General features: G+C 38.5%; 1 protein-coding gene across 2 annotated transcripts in view; it reads right to left on the minus strand.

Moving 5' to 3' along the window:
* The window catches only part of AP3S2 (adaptor related protein complex 3 subunit sigma 2), a 56,469-nt gene extending 45,962 nt beyond the window's left edge, over positions 1-10,507 (minus strand). The window contains exons 1-3 of one of the 2 annotated variants that reach the window (XM_075207803.1): positions 10,354-10,507; positions 10,180-10,271; positions 5,524-5,635 (exon numbers count right to left, since the gene is read on the minus strand). In XM_075207803.1, coding sequence (XP_075063904.1) covers positions 5,524-5,635; positions 10,180-10,271; positions 10,354-10,422 — 273 coding nt within the window. In that variant the 5' untranslated portion in view covers positions 10,423-10,507. The remainder of the gene's footprint in view (positions 1-5,523; positions 5,636-10,179; positions 10,272-10,353) is intronic. The other variant, XM_075207802.1, reaches the window with a different exon arrangement.
* Positions 10,508-18,877: the final 8,370 nt, after the last annotated feature.

An 18,877-nucleotide genomic window follows, 5' to 3' on the forward strand; every position in this document is an offset into this window, starting at 1 on the left:
GTCTACTTAGATTTTGCAAAGGCCTTTGATACAGTGCCACACAAGAGGTTGGTTTACAAAATAAGGGAACTGGGTCTAGGAATCAACATTTGTACTTTGATCGAAAACTGGTTAGAGAATAGGGAACAGAGAGTTGTGATAAATGGAACATTTTCTAATTGGTCAAAAGTCTTAAGTGGAGTACCTCAAAGTTCCGTGCTGGGACCACTCCTTTTTAATATATTCATTAATGACCTTAGTGATGGTTTAGAGAGTAAAGTTTCTATTTTTGCAGATGACACTAAACTCTGTAAGGTAATAAAATCAGAGCAAGATGTAGCTTCTCTACAGAGGGACTTAAATAAACTGGAGGATTGGGCGGCTAAATGGAATATGAGGTTTAACACATATAAAATGTAAGGTTCTGCATTCAGGGATCAAAAACAAGAACACAATCTATAAATTAAATGGAATTAATTTAGGAGAATCTATAATGGAAAAGGATTTGGGAGTGCTCGTAGACAGTAGACTTAGCAAAAGTGCTCAATGTCAAGCAGCAGCTGCAAGGGCAAACAAAGTATAGGCATGCATAAAAAGGGGCATAGATGCAAGGGAAGACAGTGTAATTTTGCCACTGTATAAATCGTTGGTAAGACCTCATCTTGAATATGCAGTACAGTTCTGGGCACCACTCTATAAAAAAGATAATTTAGAACTAGAAAGGGTTCAGAGAAGGGCGACAAAATTGATAAAGGGTATGGAGTCATTAAGTTATGAGGAAATGTTAGCCAGTTTAGGCATGTTTACTTTAGAAAAGAGGCGTCTAAGGGGAGATATGATTACTATGTACAAATACATTAGGGGTCAATACAGAGAACTTTCATGGGAACTTTTTACCCCCAAGGACCATACACAGGACACATGGTCACCCCCTAAGGTTAGAGGAGAGGAAATTTCACGACCAGCAAAGGAAGGGGTTCTTTACAGTAAGGGCAGTCAAGATATGGAATTCATTGCCAGGGAAGGTTGCGATGGCAGATTCAGTAGATATGTTTACGAAAGGGTTAGACAAATTTTTAGCGGAAAGGTGTATCCAGGGATACGACCGTTAATTAAAATGAAGGATAGTAGTGGATATAGGGTAAAAATAGGACTGCAATATTGAGTCTGGGGGGATTTTCACAATTGAAACAGATTGGCGGTTGTTTACTCTGGATTAATTTCAAATATAAGTGCAGGATCGCAGGAGATCCAAAATAGGTTGAACTTAATGGACTGGTGTCTTTTTTCAACCTCATCAACTATGTTACTATGTTATTATGTTACTATGTTATATGCTGGTCATTGCCAAGTACAATCAGCTATATTGCTCTGCAGTGCAATGGGTGTATTTTTCTACTTGCGTTTTAAATAACCACAACCTGCTAATATAACCCATGACCCAATTTCACACTTTGTTACAAAATCAATTGCTATTTTCAACTTTTGGAACGACTTGCCTGAATATACACAACATACTTCCCACCAATGGCCAACGAACATACCATTTTTTTTGTCCAGTAAGTTTTGAAAGGTGTCCTTTATTGACATACCAACGGACTTTACTTGCTTTTAAGGCATTTAAAGATGTGGGCTCAGTTTATCTTGTAATTATTAAATTCAGAAACTACTATTATAGTTAACTTTTTATTTTGACCTTGGGAAATGCCAACAACTAGATGTGTTACAGTGTGCAGGCCTAACACTGAGGATTTGGTAGGATATAATTATTTGAAAGTTGCGATTCCTCAAACTTGTTAACTTTTGAAGCAATCAGCCAGGGAAACGAGAGTAGAAAAAAGAAAAGAAATAAGTGCAGTATGACAGGGGACACAGTTAATATTAAACAGCCATGTGTCTAAATTGCCTGTATATTATCTAAGAGAATGCACTGTCATTCTGACCCATCTAATCTACTTTCACAAAACCAAGCAGCTATTTAAAAACTGGAAAAAAAATGACAAGGTCAATAGTCTAAACGCATCCATATCAACTAGCGGACAGGCAGTTAATATTATAGGGCCATAAACTAAATAAGCTCAAAGTCTCTATTACCATTTACATCTTTTCAATGAACAATCAAGTAACACATGAAGGAAAGGTGTAGAATAGCCAATATCTGACACATAGGAAATCAGACAGAAACATTTGACAATTCTTAATAGTCATGGATTTGCACACACTTGTCCCCACCAACAATGAACTTGTTTTATCTCAGAGAACACAATGTTACCAATGCATCGTATGGTTTTATTTCTTCTACATGTGGATGTTCTAGCAGTAATGCCAAGACTTGCCAGGAAGGCAATTGTACGCAGGGCCTTCATCCGTAATGAGAAAGTTTATCAAAATGATTATTTTCACTGTTAAACAATAGAGCTTCTATTATTTTGTATCAGTTTATGGAATGCATTTTATTCCTCAGTAAGCAATCACAAAGAGAACAAACCACTTCCTATCCTTCACACATAAAGTAACAGAAGAGAGAACAAAGTGTTATTGATTCCAATGTCTAATGATCCCATAAGAGGCAGGCGTTGCTTTGAGGTGCCCAGTTTCTTTGTCTCTCTTCCCATAAACTACTTCTTAATAGGAGTGGTATGTGCACAAATGTGCTCCAACCCACAGCAGCAAGAGATTTTATGTGATTTCCTAAACTGCCAAGGAATAGTAATCAATAAAATCTGGTGAGTTGCTAGACGTTACTTCATATTTGTCCACATTACTTGTGTTCTTTTGTGGTCTGGGTTATAGTATAGGCAATGAGTGACCAAGAGAAGCACATCAGTATTCCTGACACATTACTGATGTATAGAGCAGTCGTTATGATTTAATCGAAGGGGGACAAAATAATATAGCATTTAGGAGCCAGTCACTAAGAGCAGAAGCCAATGTGCAGATGTGTGTCAGGGAGGATGTGCATAAATAAAAAGGAAATTTCCAAGCACGTTTGCTACCGGGCTCTTGGGATTTTGTTTGCATTTTATTAAAACAAAACCCAGATCATGGTTCAGAAAATAGCCGGATAGCTTTTATCATCATCATTTATTTATATAGCGCCACTAATTCCGCAGCGCTGTACAGAGAACTCACATCAGTCCCTGCCCCATTGGGGCTTACAGTCTAAGTTGCCTATAACACACACACACAAAGACAGACAGACTAGGGTCAATTTGATAGCAGCCAAATAACCTACCAGTATGTTTTTGGAGTGTGGGAGGAAACTGGAGCACCCGGAGGAAACCCACGCAAACACGGGGAGAACATACAAACTCCTCACAGATAAGGCCATGGTCGGGAATTGACTTCATGACCCCAGTGCTGTAAGGCAGAAGTGCTAACCACTTAGCCACCGTGCTGCCCATTTTATTAGTATTGCCCTTTGTTTTGGTTCAATGTTTTCCCCCTTAGGAACTGCACCACATGCATTTATCCTCCACAACATGTTAACATTATTACACCAATGTAGCACTGACAAACAAGGTGGTATACACCATGATATAAAATATAGTATTGCATGCAGAAAAAATGGGAACAACAATATGTTCAATATGGAATAAAACCGTCACTAAACCCACTTGATGAAGTGCACTTAGCCCAATAGTCTGTATGGACTCAATCAAATTATCCTGCATAGCAATATTATTTGCTCCATTTTCTTTACATTCAATATGTTGATATTGCATATTAAATTATGATTTGAGGACCTCGTTCACCAGTCTTCATTGTTCACATGCAATGACTATTCTCTGCAAAAGTTACCTTATAATAGTACTCAGGTCTGTACACTGGATGCCAACGTTGGCATTCATGATCTCTGCACATTTTGACATATTGTAATCTGAACTCTGACAACTAGCATTATTGGAAATCCCAGTCTTATGTACACATGCCACCTAGTGGACATGACACAAAACAGGAAAATGGTTTGTGCTGAAAACATATACATGACAGAATCATCATCATTTAGTTATATAGCGCCACTAATTCCACAGCACTGTACAGAGAACTCACTCACATCAGTCCCTGCCCCATTGAGGCTTACAGTCTAAAGTCCCTAACACACTCAGACAGACAGACACACAGACTAGGGTCAATTTGTTAGCAGCCAATTAACCTACCAGTATGTTTTGGTTTTTATTGGAGTGTGGGAGGAAACCGGAGCACCCGGAGGAAACCCACGTAAACACGGGGAGAACATACAAACTCCTCACAGATAAGGCCATGGTCGGGAATTGAACTCATGACCCCAGTGCTGTAAGGCAGAAGTGCTAACCACTAGGCCATCGTGCTGAACACCGTACAGAATACATTATACAGTATATTTTGTCAACATACTTTGCAGCGCTATATAAGGGACAATTTAAATAATGTACCGATCGCTTGCAAACAGCTGAGGGAGCCATTTCACAGGATGAACCAATAATTCCCCAAGAACCAAAGAAATTATCCAATTTCGCACTGACATCCCGATTTCTAGGTAATAAGCTACATTTTTATGAATATTTCTTAGCCAATAAAATGGCTACAGTGAGAACCTCACTCAGATGGGTGTAATTTGCATGGAAACCTAATTATAAGCCCTGTAACTATGGTCTGACCACGGGTTTATTCAGGTTGTATTCATATGCTTCTGTGTAGTAATTACAAACTAAAGTGTAACATCCAGACAAATGAACCATATGTCAGATTGGACACTGATGTCCCTCATGACACATAGCAGTATGGTTCTCCATTCTATGTAGTATAGGAAGCAGTGTCACACAGTATGATAGATTTTATGTAGCTGCCATCATGGTATTTTTTTTTACCATAAAGAGATTAATTTAATTGAGCAATTCATATTTTACAGCCCTTATCATTACCGGGAAATTGTTTTAGTGTTTGTTTTTTTGACAGCTAGTAGTACTATGTGATCATGGCCAGCTTATGAAACACATGTGTCTCATTAACCACTTCAGCTCTTAGGGGAAGAAGGAAAGTTGATGAAGTAACACCTTAGCACCGTGTTGGCTAACCTGTGACACTCCAGGTGTTGTAAAACTACAAATCCCAGCAGGCTTTGCCAATATATAGCAGCTTATTGCTGGAAGGGTATGCTGGGACTTGTAGTTTCACAACACCTGGAGTGTCACAGGTTAGCCAACACTGACTTAGCATGTAAGAGAGGTGTAGAAGTATACTCTACAGGTGTAGCAAATGCTGAATGCAGGAATAATTACTGGGACTCCCTCACAGGTTCACAATTAATCAATTCTAAACTGTGTAGCAAGCTCAATTACCTTGCTGAAACACTAGACATGATGTTCGGATACATCATGTTTTGTAATTGAAGATGGAATAAAAGAATGGCTTTGTAACTTTAACTGTGTAAAGTTTCTAAGGTATTTACAGTGTATTGCCCATTTTGTGTTTTATGCAAAACTGCGAATCGTTGATACACCAAAAAAAACAAAAACCTTGCAAATGGATTGCTCTTTACACAGCAGGTGTTTAGGTGTTTACCTGGATAAGGTCAAGAATGCCAAGTTCACTTTCAGATGAATCCACACAGAACACAAAGTAAAGGGTGGAATAATGTCGATAGATCAGTTTGCAGTCAGATCCACCAATTAAGCTGTAAAACAATCAGTAAAACAAAGTGAATCAGCTTGTGAAGAGTCAGTACAATAGTATGGCGAGGATAAAGGCCAAGAGGACTGACTAAAATAATGGCACATACAGTAATTTTAGGGATAAACATGGATTTTATTTATTTGAAAAACGTTTTGTTACAAAGAGGTAGATTTATCACACCATCTAAAGAGAAAAAGTGGAGGTGATGCCCATAGCAGCCAGATTCTAGCTATCATTTTGTAGAATGCCCTAGATAACTGCTAGCTAATATCGGACTGGTTGCTATGGGCAACAATACCACTTTTTAGAATTTTTGATAAATCTACCACTAAGGGGCATTTTTAATTCTTCCGATTCCCCGCCGCGTTAAAACTACTACCGTTATTAAGGTAATTGTTGGCTGGATTTCAGCTCGCGGCTCAGGGAGCTGCAAGCCGACAATTGAATATGCCCCTAAGTATTCTAACATTTGCCATAATGAAGTATACACTGAGGCACTGTTCTATTGCAGTCTGTAGCTTCCAATCTTGTTGATATAATATGTAGAATATGACATAACAATGGTTCTCCAGAGATCCAGAACCACAATTTGAAATCACATGGTCTTAAAATAATAGGATATGTCCAGATCACAGCATTATGGTTATGTCATCTTAACTTAGGACAATGACCTTTAACGCGTTAATGCCAATGAATAATAATAAAGGCCTATAACAGTACTACATCACCAACCTTAGAACATCTTATATATTAAGTAAAAATACTAACACTGGTTTTGACCCGATTAAGGTTATGCGTACCACCCAACATTTTAAAAAGCAAAATCGGGAAACAAAAAAGTCCCTTCCATGTTTTCCTAAACCCCTCCCAGAATCACATTATCGTGAACCACTTTATTTTGGGGTCCACAAATCAAGGCAAACCCTTCAAAATAAGGACTGTTGGGAGGGCATGGTGTATGTAGAGAGTTAACATGACATCAGTGTAGTCACGTGATCAGGAAATACCCTTTACTTGTCCAGAAAGTCTATAGTCGGTAAGCACTGATGATAAAGTAGTGATAGTGTTGAAACCGGATAGAGTTTTTTAGAGGAATCAGTATAACATTTGTTTTTAATCTATCTTTGCCACTGTGGATATCCTTGGTCTCTCTATTATTTAAAGACAGTGCAATAACATTTTGAGATTTTAGATCTTTGGAGCAGCCCTGTTCTATCAATTGCATAGGACTTGGAAACCATAGTAAGGATTCCAGCTCCAGAGCGGATCAAAAGTTCAAAGGTGAGCTCTCATTTCTCTATGAAGTAAGATGTAAGAACTAAGCTACACGGCCCACACCTAGGTGTTTTACTGAACATTTACATAAATATAGTGAAAATAAAAACACAAACACAGATATGTTGTCCCTGTAAATATAATTAATGAAGTTTTAAGCTGGACGGAGTAATGTGTCTGCATTACTTTGTGGATATGTCAGCAATCTAAGAGAGTTGTGAACAGGTACAAAGTTTGTTGTGTATTAGGGTGCATCAGGCACCTCTACACAACAAAGTTCACATGCTAAGTGAAAAGAGGGCTGACAAGTAGATTACTGTAATTAATTCAATAAATTTAATCTTGTTCAGCACATGAACAGTGCACATGTATTTTCATAGATCTTCCATGCATGCAGCAATTGAATGAAGTACTGTAGAATGCATGAAATACTCATCACTAATGTATGTGCAATTTTCATGCTCTGAACAGAACTGTATTTGTAAAACTAGATCTTGCAAGGGCACCACTTACCGAACAATGAATGCAAAAGACGCTGGACCCTTGAAAAAAGATCAAGTCAGCAATTGTACATGTTGCTACTAAACCAATGGCAAGCATCAAACCTCTCAAGATATGTCAGCATCTAGTAAGATTATGCTAGAACTTAAATTTGTGAAGCCCTTTGTGATTAATTTGTTCATTGTATCCTGTAATAGAAGAGTCCATTATTTTATACTTAGTGGATGGAAATTAGATTACATCTCCATGGACAGCTTCCAGTATGCAACTAATACATTTCATTTAAAAACACGAACAGTTCTGAAAAGGATCACCTACTAGATCATATCAAATAAAGGTTTTTTTTAATTTTATTATTACAATAAACTGTAAAATAATTATTGTACAAACTATAATACATTATTTAAAATTGGACCAGTCCTTAATGAGCTCAGTGGGACAAATTAGACTCCATGTAAATGAGAGGTGATCAACAACCTTAATACTTTCCCTATTACCCCCACCTCATCAACCATGTTTTTATCTCCTAAATAATAGTAACAGCTGGGAGTACAGTTAAAATATCAGATTTTTTTTGTTACTTTCATAAAAGTGCGTATATACAAAAGATTCATACATACACTTGTGCTCCCTTCTTAGTATAGTAGGATGATCACACTCCAGGGGGTAAATGTATCATACTCCGGTTTGTACAAGTCGCCGGAAACGGCGCTGCCTTGCAAAGGGAAACTTGCCTTTACAAGGCAGCACCGCTTTAAATTTAAGCTGTCAACTCGCCGATTTCCGGCGACTTGTACAAACCGTAGTATGATACATTTACCCCAGGTGTACTCTTCACCTAGTGTATATAAATACATAATGACCCTGGAAAGGACTCAGAGATCAAAAAACAAAGCTAGCGAAACATAGTGTAATATGTCACATCTAAATTAGAGTCCACCATCATGTAAGAATATATCTTCAATCTTCCACCATGGATAACCAATGTGTGTAAGAGTAGAAAAGTGATCCTTAATTCCCCAGAACCCCTTCAGGTATATGCTTACTCAGCACAGGAATTCATAAGCTTCTTTAAAACATCATCTCCCTTCGATCTGACGTCTTATTCTTCACTCCATTCATCAATCCATATGAACAGGGAAATAACAACAACAAGAAGGAGGGGGGATCTCGTGCATTAAATCAATAAAATAGTTTTAATAATAAAAGATAAAAACATGAATAACAGTAATGTAGGGCCCCTACCGACTGGCAGAGTAAATGTCAGCAAATGTCTCCTCTGTTCAATCGGCGAATATCACAGCCAAAGTGTTTCTTTGGGTAGAAACACTTTGGCTGTGATATTCGCCGATTGAACAGAGGAGACGGTGTTGGAGAGAAACATTTATGCTACAGACCTTTTACATCTGTTCGAGTTCTCTGAATGCTGACATTTACTCTGCCAGTCGGTACGGGTCCTACATTACTGTTATTCTTGTTTTTATCTTTTATTTATCTTTTATTTATTTTATTACGAGGGTCTTTGTCAAGGCCTTACACTCATTGTTATCCATGGTGGAAGATTGAAGATATATTCCTATATGGTGGTGGACTCTATTTTAGATGTGATATTTGTGACATATTACACTTTGTTTTGCTGTTTTCGTTTTTGGACCTATGAGTCCTTTCCAGGATCATTGTGTACTTATATACACGGGTGAAGAGTACACCTGGAGTGTGATCATCATACTGTACTAAGAAGGGTGCAGAAGTGTATGTATAAATCTTTTGTATATATGTATTTTTTTGAATATTGGTGGATATTCTTTTGTCATATATAGCTGCATACCTTAGTGGAGTGCCCCAACGGAATTTTTATTCTTGTTTTTGTCATAAAAATGCCCCAAAATATTTCAGTTAGAAAAGTTATATGAAATATCATAATTAAAGCTAAAGTACTCTATTATACAACATCTTAATCTAGGGCTGAATAAAATCATTTGGACTTTAGGATCCAATCAGTCAAACCTATGAAACAGCTGGAAATGTTTAAGTAAGCAGAGAAGTAGAGCCATTGGCAAAAACAAATGACTCCAAAAAGTAAGGTGCCAGCAGGAATTTTTTTAGGCCAAGTGGCTACATGTCATTTACCCAGCCCTGACCTAAACATATTCAAATCTGTGAAACAACACGGTCAATTGAACATATAGGTATAAAAAGTGAGAGTGAAAATATTTTTATAAAAACACTAAGGGCTAGATTTACCAAACTGTGGACATGTGGCCATTAGCAACCAATAAGATTCTAGTTATTTATTTAGTACATTCTACAAAATGACAACTAGAATCTGATTGGTTGTTATTAGGGAACATCTTCACTTTTTCAAACCTGCAGTTTAGTAAATATACGCCTAAATATTTACAACATATTTATTCAAGTCCTACAATCATTTCTAATACTATAATAATAATAAAAAGGTGCAAATGGGATAAAGTGACATGTACCTAGATGCAATAAGATATCTAGTCCTTACCTGTATAAAATGCTCTGCTGATTAAATGTGTTACAATACCAATATATGTACACAAAACATTAAAGCTGTGATTTATCTTTATACCACAATAAAAACAGCACACCATACTTTCAAGAATGTGAATTATTTTTTTTCTACTAACTACTTATATATAATATATGGGTCTGAAAGTAACACTATATTACTGTATGTAACCATCCTGGACATCAGATGTCATGTCAAGGAACAGTACAGCTGCTGCATCCACATAGCTTTACCTTCCTCCTTCCAAGAAGTTACAGACATTGTCATCCCTCTGGGAGACCAGGTGGAAGGTCTCTCTGACAATGTGCTGCTGCATGTCTTCTGGCTGGAGGAAACAAGACCACAATGAAACAAATGCTGGATGAGGACGCTGATTTATACGTCGTCACGTTAGTGCAGAGACTCACATAGCGCTGGTAGAAGCGCAGGAACCGCGGCTTCCCATGGTTATTAAACACTAGGATCGCCTTAATCATCTTCACACACACTCAGAAATGAAACCATATTGGTGTATGAACATCCGGCCACGGTGTAATACTAGGACCAGACCTGCTCCGGAACAGCTTCTGGGAGATCCCTCTGTTACCTCCTATGTACTGACAGATACCTTCTACAGTGGTTCTCTAAAGTGCCCGATTCCCTATGTAAAGGACACTAAACGTGACATGAATATATGGGCATTACAATATTAGAGTTATTAGCACTAACAAGATAGAACAGAAGCTTATCCCCATCTGCACAGCAAATGTAAATGGAATCTCAGATGTCACAAGTTCTGTCAAGGAATGTGACGTATTTATACGTTTTCAAATGTTTTGAATAACTTTTTTTATTTTTACATAAGACAAGCTGCATTGGTGGCATTTTAATCCAATGGAATATACCATCCGTGATTTGTGGTGTTGGTAGCTGGCATATTAAGAGTACATCCCAATTGACTTTTTGTTGTTTGTTCAGGAAACACACCTCCATTTGAGCCTTTATTTTAGATCACACAAGATATAGGTATGAAAAAAGAACTGTGGCATTTTTAGAAATAGAAAAAGTCCCCCAAAGGTCTGAGAAGGAGCATGCAGGTAAAAGTGATTGTAAACGAAGTGAGCATTAAAAACAGAATGCATTGATTTTGTTATATTTTACAACACAGCATACTGTATTCTTTTATGTGTTAATGCTCACTACCCATGCAATGTAACCTATATATCGCATAATGATAAATTTGTCTAATTTGTCCTTCTTTATTGAAGTCTATTTGAACACCATTCATTGTAAGGCACTTCCCTGAAAAAATATTAGAGGTGAACACATCAGTGCCCCATTTTGGACATTTAAAACCTGTGTTGGGGGGGTTTGAACATTTGTATCTTGGATGCAGGTTTCAGTATCTGTTCTTATCCTTTAAGTTTTACACATCTAAACATATTTAAAAAAATAAAATAAAAAAATCAATAAAATGATGTCAACCTCGGTGTTCAGACTGAATATATGTAGTGTTCTATGTCAGGATACAGTAATAGGATCATGACCAATGGTTATGTTATGTTCCGTCTGCATACATATATAATATTATATAGTATAAATATCGTGCCATGTTTGGTATGCAGGAACTAAGTAAAGGAAAATATGATTTTGTAACTGCTACAAACACTAACATTTAAATAGGTATACATTTAGTTATGTAATCTAATTTTAGTAAATAAGTCATGCACACATACATGCATACTTACACACATTTACATCACTTTAAGCTATTATTAGTTAACCTTTAATTATATGGCACCTTCATACTATTCTGGACAATGTTTAATCATTCACACCAGTCCATGCCCCATTAGAGTTTATTGTTTAATTTCTCAACCAGACACGTTAGGATTTATTTTCATCATACCATTTGTCTCGGATTGGGGGGGAGGCTGGAACACCCAGTGTAGGCCTATGTAGGCATGGGGAGAACATGCACAATCCACACTTAAATTGCACTGGTTGTAATCGAATTAATGATGTGAGGCAGTAATGCCAACTTCTGTGTCACCATGCTGCCTCAGTATATAGATATAGCACAGTTATAAGGTATAAGTTGTGAGACGGAGAAAAAATGGTGACTTAACTTTATACTATCTTACTTTCCTGGCCTGTCCAGCAAACCTTAATTCCGCGCGTCTCTCCCACACTCCTGGGAGAACAAGCCAGCCTAATGGGTGTGTGCTTGTAGTAGAGGTATTAGACTGTAGATTTCCCTGGGGTAGGGACTGACGTGAATTTATAAACATTCCTTGTACAGAGCTGTGGAATGTTGGTGCCATATAAATTTTAAAAAAAAAACAATAATAGTTATGCTTGCTGGTACATTTTTCCAGCTTGAAGTGAATTATTAGAATTGTGAAGTTTTTTGGAGTCAATGGGGGGTATTCAATTGTTAGCGTTAATGCCCTCAAACGAGCGCTCAAAAAATATTACCGTTTATACGGTAATATTGCGCGCGAAAAGCGTTAATACGGTAAATACTCACGGAATTTCAGCTCGCAAGTAAACAAAGCTAACAATTGAATACCCCCAATGAGTCTCAGAAACATTTAAAAACAAATTTCGGCCTGAAAGTTGCAAGACATCACACAGGTGGTATGTGCAAGTGTTAAATTGTGTGGCTTTATGTAACAGATGAAATTAACTAATGAGAATAGCTTGGAGTCTAAAGTTTTGAGTATAGCCCATTTACTGCTAGCATTATTACTATCTGCATTCTTTGGTGATATCAAACAAGGAACATTACTTTGAAAGATTTGATTTGACACCATCCTATTGACCTGTTTTGTGTCATATTAGAGTGTGGCTGAATTTCATTAGTGTAAGGACCATTGGTTAGGCCAGTGGATCCCAAACTTTCTCAGTTCGAGACACCCTTAGGGTCTCCATAAGTTTTTTTTAGTCCCCCGCCTTGCTTACCGGTGGCCCTGGCCGCAGCACCCCAGGGAGCATGGCTCACGGTTTGGGAACCACTGGGTTAAGCCCTGTCTAAAAGTCGTACTGTTCCGTGTTCTAGGGTATATAAAGTGTATTATGATCATATACAGTGGTCATGTTGTTTTGGTCAGTTCAGAGTGTAATACAGTTATATTAAGAGAATGGCGTACACCAGGCAAAGTATATATTTAGTTAAAATGTGGTAAAAATAGAAGATTGTACTTGCTGGAGATGGGTATAACAACCTTTGATGTGAGCTCCTTAATCTAAATTTGACACACAAGTTTGACATTGTTGATGTTAAAACATCAGGGGCATATCTCGGTAACCAGCCTCCATCTAGCTGCTTTGCACAGTTATCATATAATGTAATATAGTTTGGTATAGTAGTTCAAACAAAATTGCATTGTACACCATTTTAAAGACTGTACTAAAGGCTTGTACACATAGCCAAAAACTTGTACCCTGCTTTAACTGAATGATCATCATCATCATCATTTATTTATATAGCGCTAGCAAATTCCGTAGCGCTTTACAATTGGGAACAAACATTAATAAAACAATACTGGGTAATACATACAGACAGAGGGGTAAGAGAACCCTGCTCGCAAGCTTACAGTCTATGGGACAATGTGAGTTTGAAACAGAAGGGCATGTGCTACATCATATTGCACATTGGACCAGCTGGAATGCAAAGGTAAAAAGTACTGAGTGGGCTGTGTGTGTGGCAATATTGGTCAGAGGGTTGTTGTCTTGTGTTAGCAGTGTAGAGAGTGGTAATAGGGTAACCTAGGGAGATTAAGATGGTGGTTGAGGAATATCATAAGCTTGTCTGAAGAGGTGGGTTTTCAGAGAATGCTTGAAGGTTTGAAGACTAGAGGAAAGTCTTACTGTGCGAGGGAGGGAATTCTACAAAGTGGGTGCAGCCCGAAAAAAGTCCTGTAACCGGGAATGGGAGGAAGAGAGACGCAGATCTTGTGCAGAGCGAAGGGTGTTGAGTTGGGAGATATTTTGAGACAAGTGAGGAGATGTATGTCGGTGCAATTTTGTTGATGGCCTTGTATGTTAGTAGAAGAATTTTATATTGGATTCGTTGAAAAACAGGCAGCCAATGTAGAGACTGACAGAGTGGTTCAGCAGAGGAAGAACGGTTTGCAAGGAAAATAAATCTGGCCGCTGCATGCAAAATAGATTGTAGGGGTTCAAGTCTGACTTTGGGAAGACCAGTAAGGAGGGAATTGCAATAGTCGATGTGGGAGATGATGAGTGCTTGAATTAAGGTTTTTGCAGTGTCTTTTGTGAGATATGTGCGTATTCTGGAAATGTTCTTTAGATGTATATAACAAGATTTTAGATGTAGAGTCAATGTGGATTACACCTAGGCAGCGAGCTTGCGGGGTGGGATTTATGGTAATATCAACAGAAATAGAAATATCAGGCAGGAAACTTATTAGTTCAGTTTTTGAAAGATTGAGTTTGAGTTGGCGAGAAGACATCCAAGATGAAATGGCAGAAAGACAGTAACACGAGACAACACAGATGGTGAGAGATCAGGAGAGGATAGATAGATTTGTGTATCATCCACAAAGAGATGATACTGAAATCCAAAGGAGCTTATTAGTTTTCCAAGAGAAGTGGTGTAGATGGAGAATAGAAGAGGACCTAGGACTGAGACATGTGGTACTCCAACTGATAAAGGAAGCGGAGATGGATCCAGAGAAATTAACACTGAAAGAGCGATTAGATAGGTAGGATGAGAACCAGGATAGGACAGTGCCTTCAAGACCTAGGGATTGTAGCGTTTGTATGAGGAGATAGTGGTCAACAGTGTCAAATGCAGTAGAGATCCAGGAGAATTAGAAGAGAATAATGCCTTCAGTTTTTGCTGTGATCAAGTCATTGACAACCTTGGTCAGCGCAGTCTCTGTGGATTGTAGAGAGCGAAAGCCTAACTGAAGAGAATCCAGTAGGTTGCTTGCTCTAAGAAAGTGTTAGGCGAGTGTAGGCAATTCTCTCAAGAGGCTTGGAGGGGCATGTGAGCCGAGAGATGGGGCGGTAATTTGAGAGAGAATTTGGTCGAGAGAGAGAGTACAGAATTTAGTTAGAGGTGGAATGAGCACAAAAGACAGGGACCTACCAATTTGTGAGGGTATGGGATCAAGACGACAGGCGGTAGAGTAGGAAGATGAGAATAGAGTACAAACTTCCTCTTCACTTGTGAGATCAAATGGAGAGAGTGTCAAAGTGCTACAAAGGAATTGAGCTGATTGGTTGTTGAGAGAGATGATACTATTTCAAGTCTCATTTTATCTATTTTGTCCTTGAAATAGAAAGCAAGATCCTGGGCACTGATGGTAGTCGGAGAATTTGGGGTGGGAGGATTGAGAAGAGATTTAAATGTGTTAAAAAGGCGTTTGGGGTTAGAAGCCTAAGCATAGATGAGAGATTGGAAGCATGTTTGTTTAGCAGTGTCCAGAGCATTTCTATAGGAGTGGTAGATACCAGTATATGTGATGAAATCATTAGAGGTACAATATTTGTAAAGTTTGTGTTACTTTAGTGTTCCACGGTTGGCAACAAAGTCTACACGGCATATGTAGAGTCGCTGGAGCCACTTGATCAAGGGCAGTTGCTAGGGTTTGGTGAAAATGGGGTACTGCCCTATTAGGGGAGGAGAATGTAGAAATTGGGGAGAGAAGGTGTTGGAGAGAGGTGTAAAACTGTTGAACATCAATAGAGTTGATATTCCTGCGGGTACGAGGAGGCTTGGAAGAGTTTGACACTAGGGAGGGTAAAGAACTGGGGGTGAGTGCGTAGCTAATAAGGTGATGATCCGAGAGGCGGAAAGGAGTGTTAAAGAAATTAGAAACTGAGCATAGTCTAGAGAAAACAAGATCAAGACAGTTGCCATCCTGATGAGTAGCAGATTCAATCAACTGTGAGAGGTCAAGTGAGGAGGTTAGAGAGAGTAGTTTTGAAGCAGCATTGGAACAAGGATTAGCAATAGGGATGCTGAAATCACCCATGATGATGGTGGGGATGTCAGAAGATAAGAAGTGAGGGAGCCATGCAGAGAAGTGTTCAAGAAATTGTTGTTGGCGTCCAGGGGGGTGATAGACGACAGAAACATGCATAGAGAATGGGTTTAAAATAACAGAATGCACTTCAAAAGATGTGAACGTGAATGATGGGACATTTCATAGAAATGTGAATGTGCACTGTGGGGAGAGAAGTAGTCCAACCCCACCTCCTTGTCTGCCTCCAAGTCTGGGAGTATGGATGAAATAGAGACCACCATGTGATAGGGCTGCAGACGAGGTAGTGTCTGATTGCGTGAGCCATGTTTCTGTTATTGCCATAAGGTTGAGGTTTGAGAGGAAGAGGTCATTTATGTAGGTAAGTTTGTTAAAAAGATCGAGACAGTGGCCACCCTAATGAGTAGCGGATTCAAACCACTGGAAGAGGTCAAGTGAGGAGGTTAGAGAGAGTAGTTTGGAAGTAGCATTGGAACGTGGATTAGAAATAGGGATGTTGAAATCACCCATGATGATGGTGGGGATATCAGTAGATAAGAAGTGAGGGAGCCATGCAGAGAAGTGTTCAAGAAATTGTTGGTGTGGACCAGGGGGGCGATAGATGACAGCAACACGCATAGAGAATGGGTTAAAAATCCTAACAGCATGTACTTCAAAAGATGTGAATGTGAGTGATGGGACACTTGGTAGAACTGTGAATGTGCACTGTGGGGAGAGAAGTAGTCCAACCCCCCCCCCCTCCTTGTCTGCCTCCTGGTCTGGGTGTGTGGGTGAAATGGAGACCACAATGTGAAAGGGCTGCAGGTGAGGCAGTGTCTGATTACATGAGCCATGTTTCTATTATTGCTAGAAGGTTTAGGTTGTTTGAGAGGAAGAGGTCATTTATGTAGGTAAGTTTGTTACAAACAGAGCGTGCATTTCAAAGGGAACATTTACAGGACTTTGGAAGAGAGGGGAGACAGGTGATGTGTTTGAGGTTTGCTGGATTTCTGTAGCGTTCAGATATATGTGTGGGAGAAATGAGGGGGACCTGGATTAGGTGATATAAGCAGGGTGAAAGAAAGGTAGAAAATATGATTGTAAGATATGTGTCCTTATAGTTTCTGGCAACAGGGTGAGGCTGTTAAAGTTATTGAATTTAAATAGGAAAAGAGTTCATGAGTGTTAAGTAGAGGCAAGTGAAGTAATGAAGGGGCAATGTGGAGAGAGGCGTGTGTTGCAGGATGGGTGAGGGATGATATAGTCCTAAATATAATGTCATGAAAGGAGAGAAAGAAAAATAATTTGGCAAGCACTGGTATTTATGAGTAAAATAGCAAAAAATGAGGGAAGTACAAGAATTACCTAGTTGCAATATCCTGTGCAATCAGAGAAGTAGTGCAGAGTGAGGCTGCAGTAGATGTAGTTTAATCCTGGATAGCATGGACTAATAATGTGGGGGAGTGGGTGGAAGTGTTGAATGGAGAGTAATAAAGAACAGGTGATGGAGTAGCTGAGTTATTGCAGTCATGAGAGAGGAGAATGGTTCAAACTCAGTTTCATTTCTTTCTACTTATGATGGCAGACAAAGCTTTGAGTAGAATAAGATAGAGGACTGAAATAACTGTAGCATGGGTAGGGAGTGACTGAGCAAGTAGTAGAGCTGGCTGAGTGGGGATTTTGCAGGGAAAAAAACTGACCGATAAAACAAACTTTCATGAGCTGAGTAGAAAATGAGCCAAAACAGTCGTCTTGTGGTGTAAAGCTTGTAGCAAGGGAGAGATGGAAACATCAGGAGTAGAATATGGGGTTTAAGGTGAATACTGACTGTTGTCCTTGTGTTGCTGTGGTAATGGGTAAAATGTTCTGCTCCTGTTTCACTCCGGTATAACTCAGAATTATGCTATTTAAATTTTTTACACTTGTAACTATACACTTAGAACTATACACACTATGCAGCCATTCTGCAATGAATATATATGGTTAACAAACACATGTGAACAGTGTTCTTTAATAAGGCCCTCAATGAACTTCCCAAACAAACACTAGCAATAAAAGGTTTTAAACAGTAAAAGGACAGCATATCATTAGAAATAAAAATGCTCTTTCTTAATACAGTTCCGACTCTGGTGCAAATAAAGTAGAAGTAATTAATAATATGAAGTGTTTTCATTAACAGGTGTCAAAGCTTCTCTACAGCATAACATAGTATGTATTTAATTAGCTTTCCCATAAAATAGTTTACATTATTGCCTCTGTGTATAAGGCCTTAACGTTATCTTTTAGTCAATTTCAGCGTGCTTTCAAGGACAATTTTTAAGAGGCACGTTAAACACGTGAGAAGTTCCTGGAGTTCTGGACAGTTCCAGGGCGTCCTGTTGTACAGAACATTCTCAAAAGTACATTTGTAGTTGATAGCACCTTGAACTTGCTTGGCAGAGAATGAAGAGGATTTGCAGAGTATAATGCAAGGTATGCACAATGATCTGCTTATTTGCCTCTAATTGTCATGTGACACAATGAGTTATTGTCCCAGAATAGGACATGTTTAATCTGCATAAAGATTTATTGTAGAAGGCTTTCCATGAACATCTGGATTCAATGAGGTTTATTGGAAGAGTTTTAAAAAACATTTTCACTTACTGCTTCTTAGTAATGAGACACACTTGATCCACATAACATTAAGCATAATTATTCTAAATACAGGCGTAAACAGAAGAAAGTGAACAATAGCCCGTACGTATGTATGTGTAGTTTAATGTTTGTTAACATGGAACCACCTTAAAGTGCTAAGGTTTGCAGAACAGAAGTGCTGGTAAAAGTGCAGTCACAACATGGTTACTTATTAACAATGTACAAGTTAAGCTCAGGTCTGAAAAACAGCAAAAGAATTTTGACAAAAAGTGTAAAAGGGATGAAGTCCCAAAGGATATGAGCAGCCAAGGAGAACATTCTT

Source organism: Mixophyes fleayi, chromosome 4 (genome assembly GCF_038048845.1).
Source record: "Mixophyes fleayi isolate aMixFle1 chromosome 4, aMixFle1.hap1, whole genome shotgun sequence".
In the NCBI taxonomy this organism is placed as follows: domain Eukaryota; kingdom Metazoa; phylum Chordata; class Amphibia; order Anura; family Limnodynastidae; genus Mixophyes; species Mixophyes fleayi.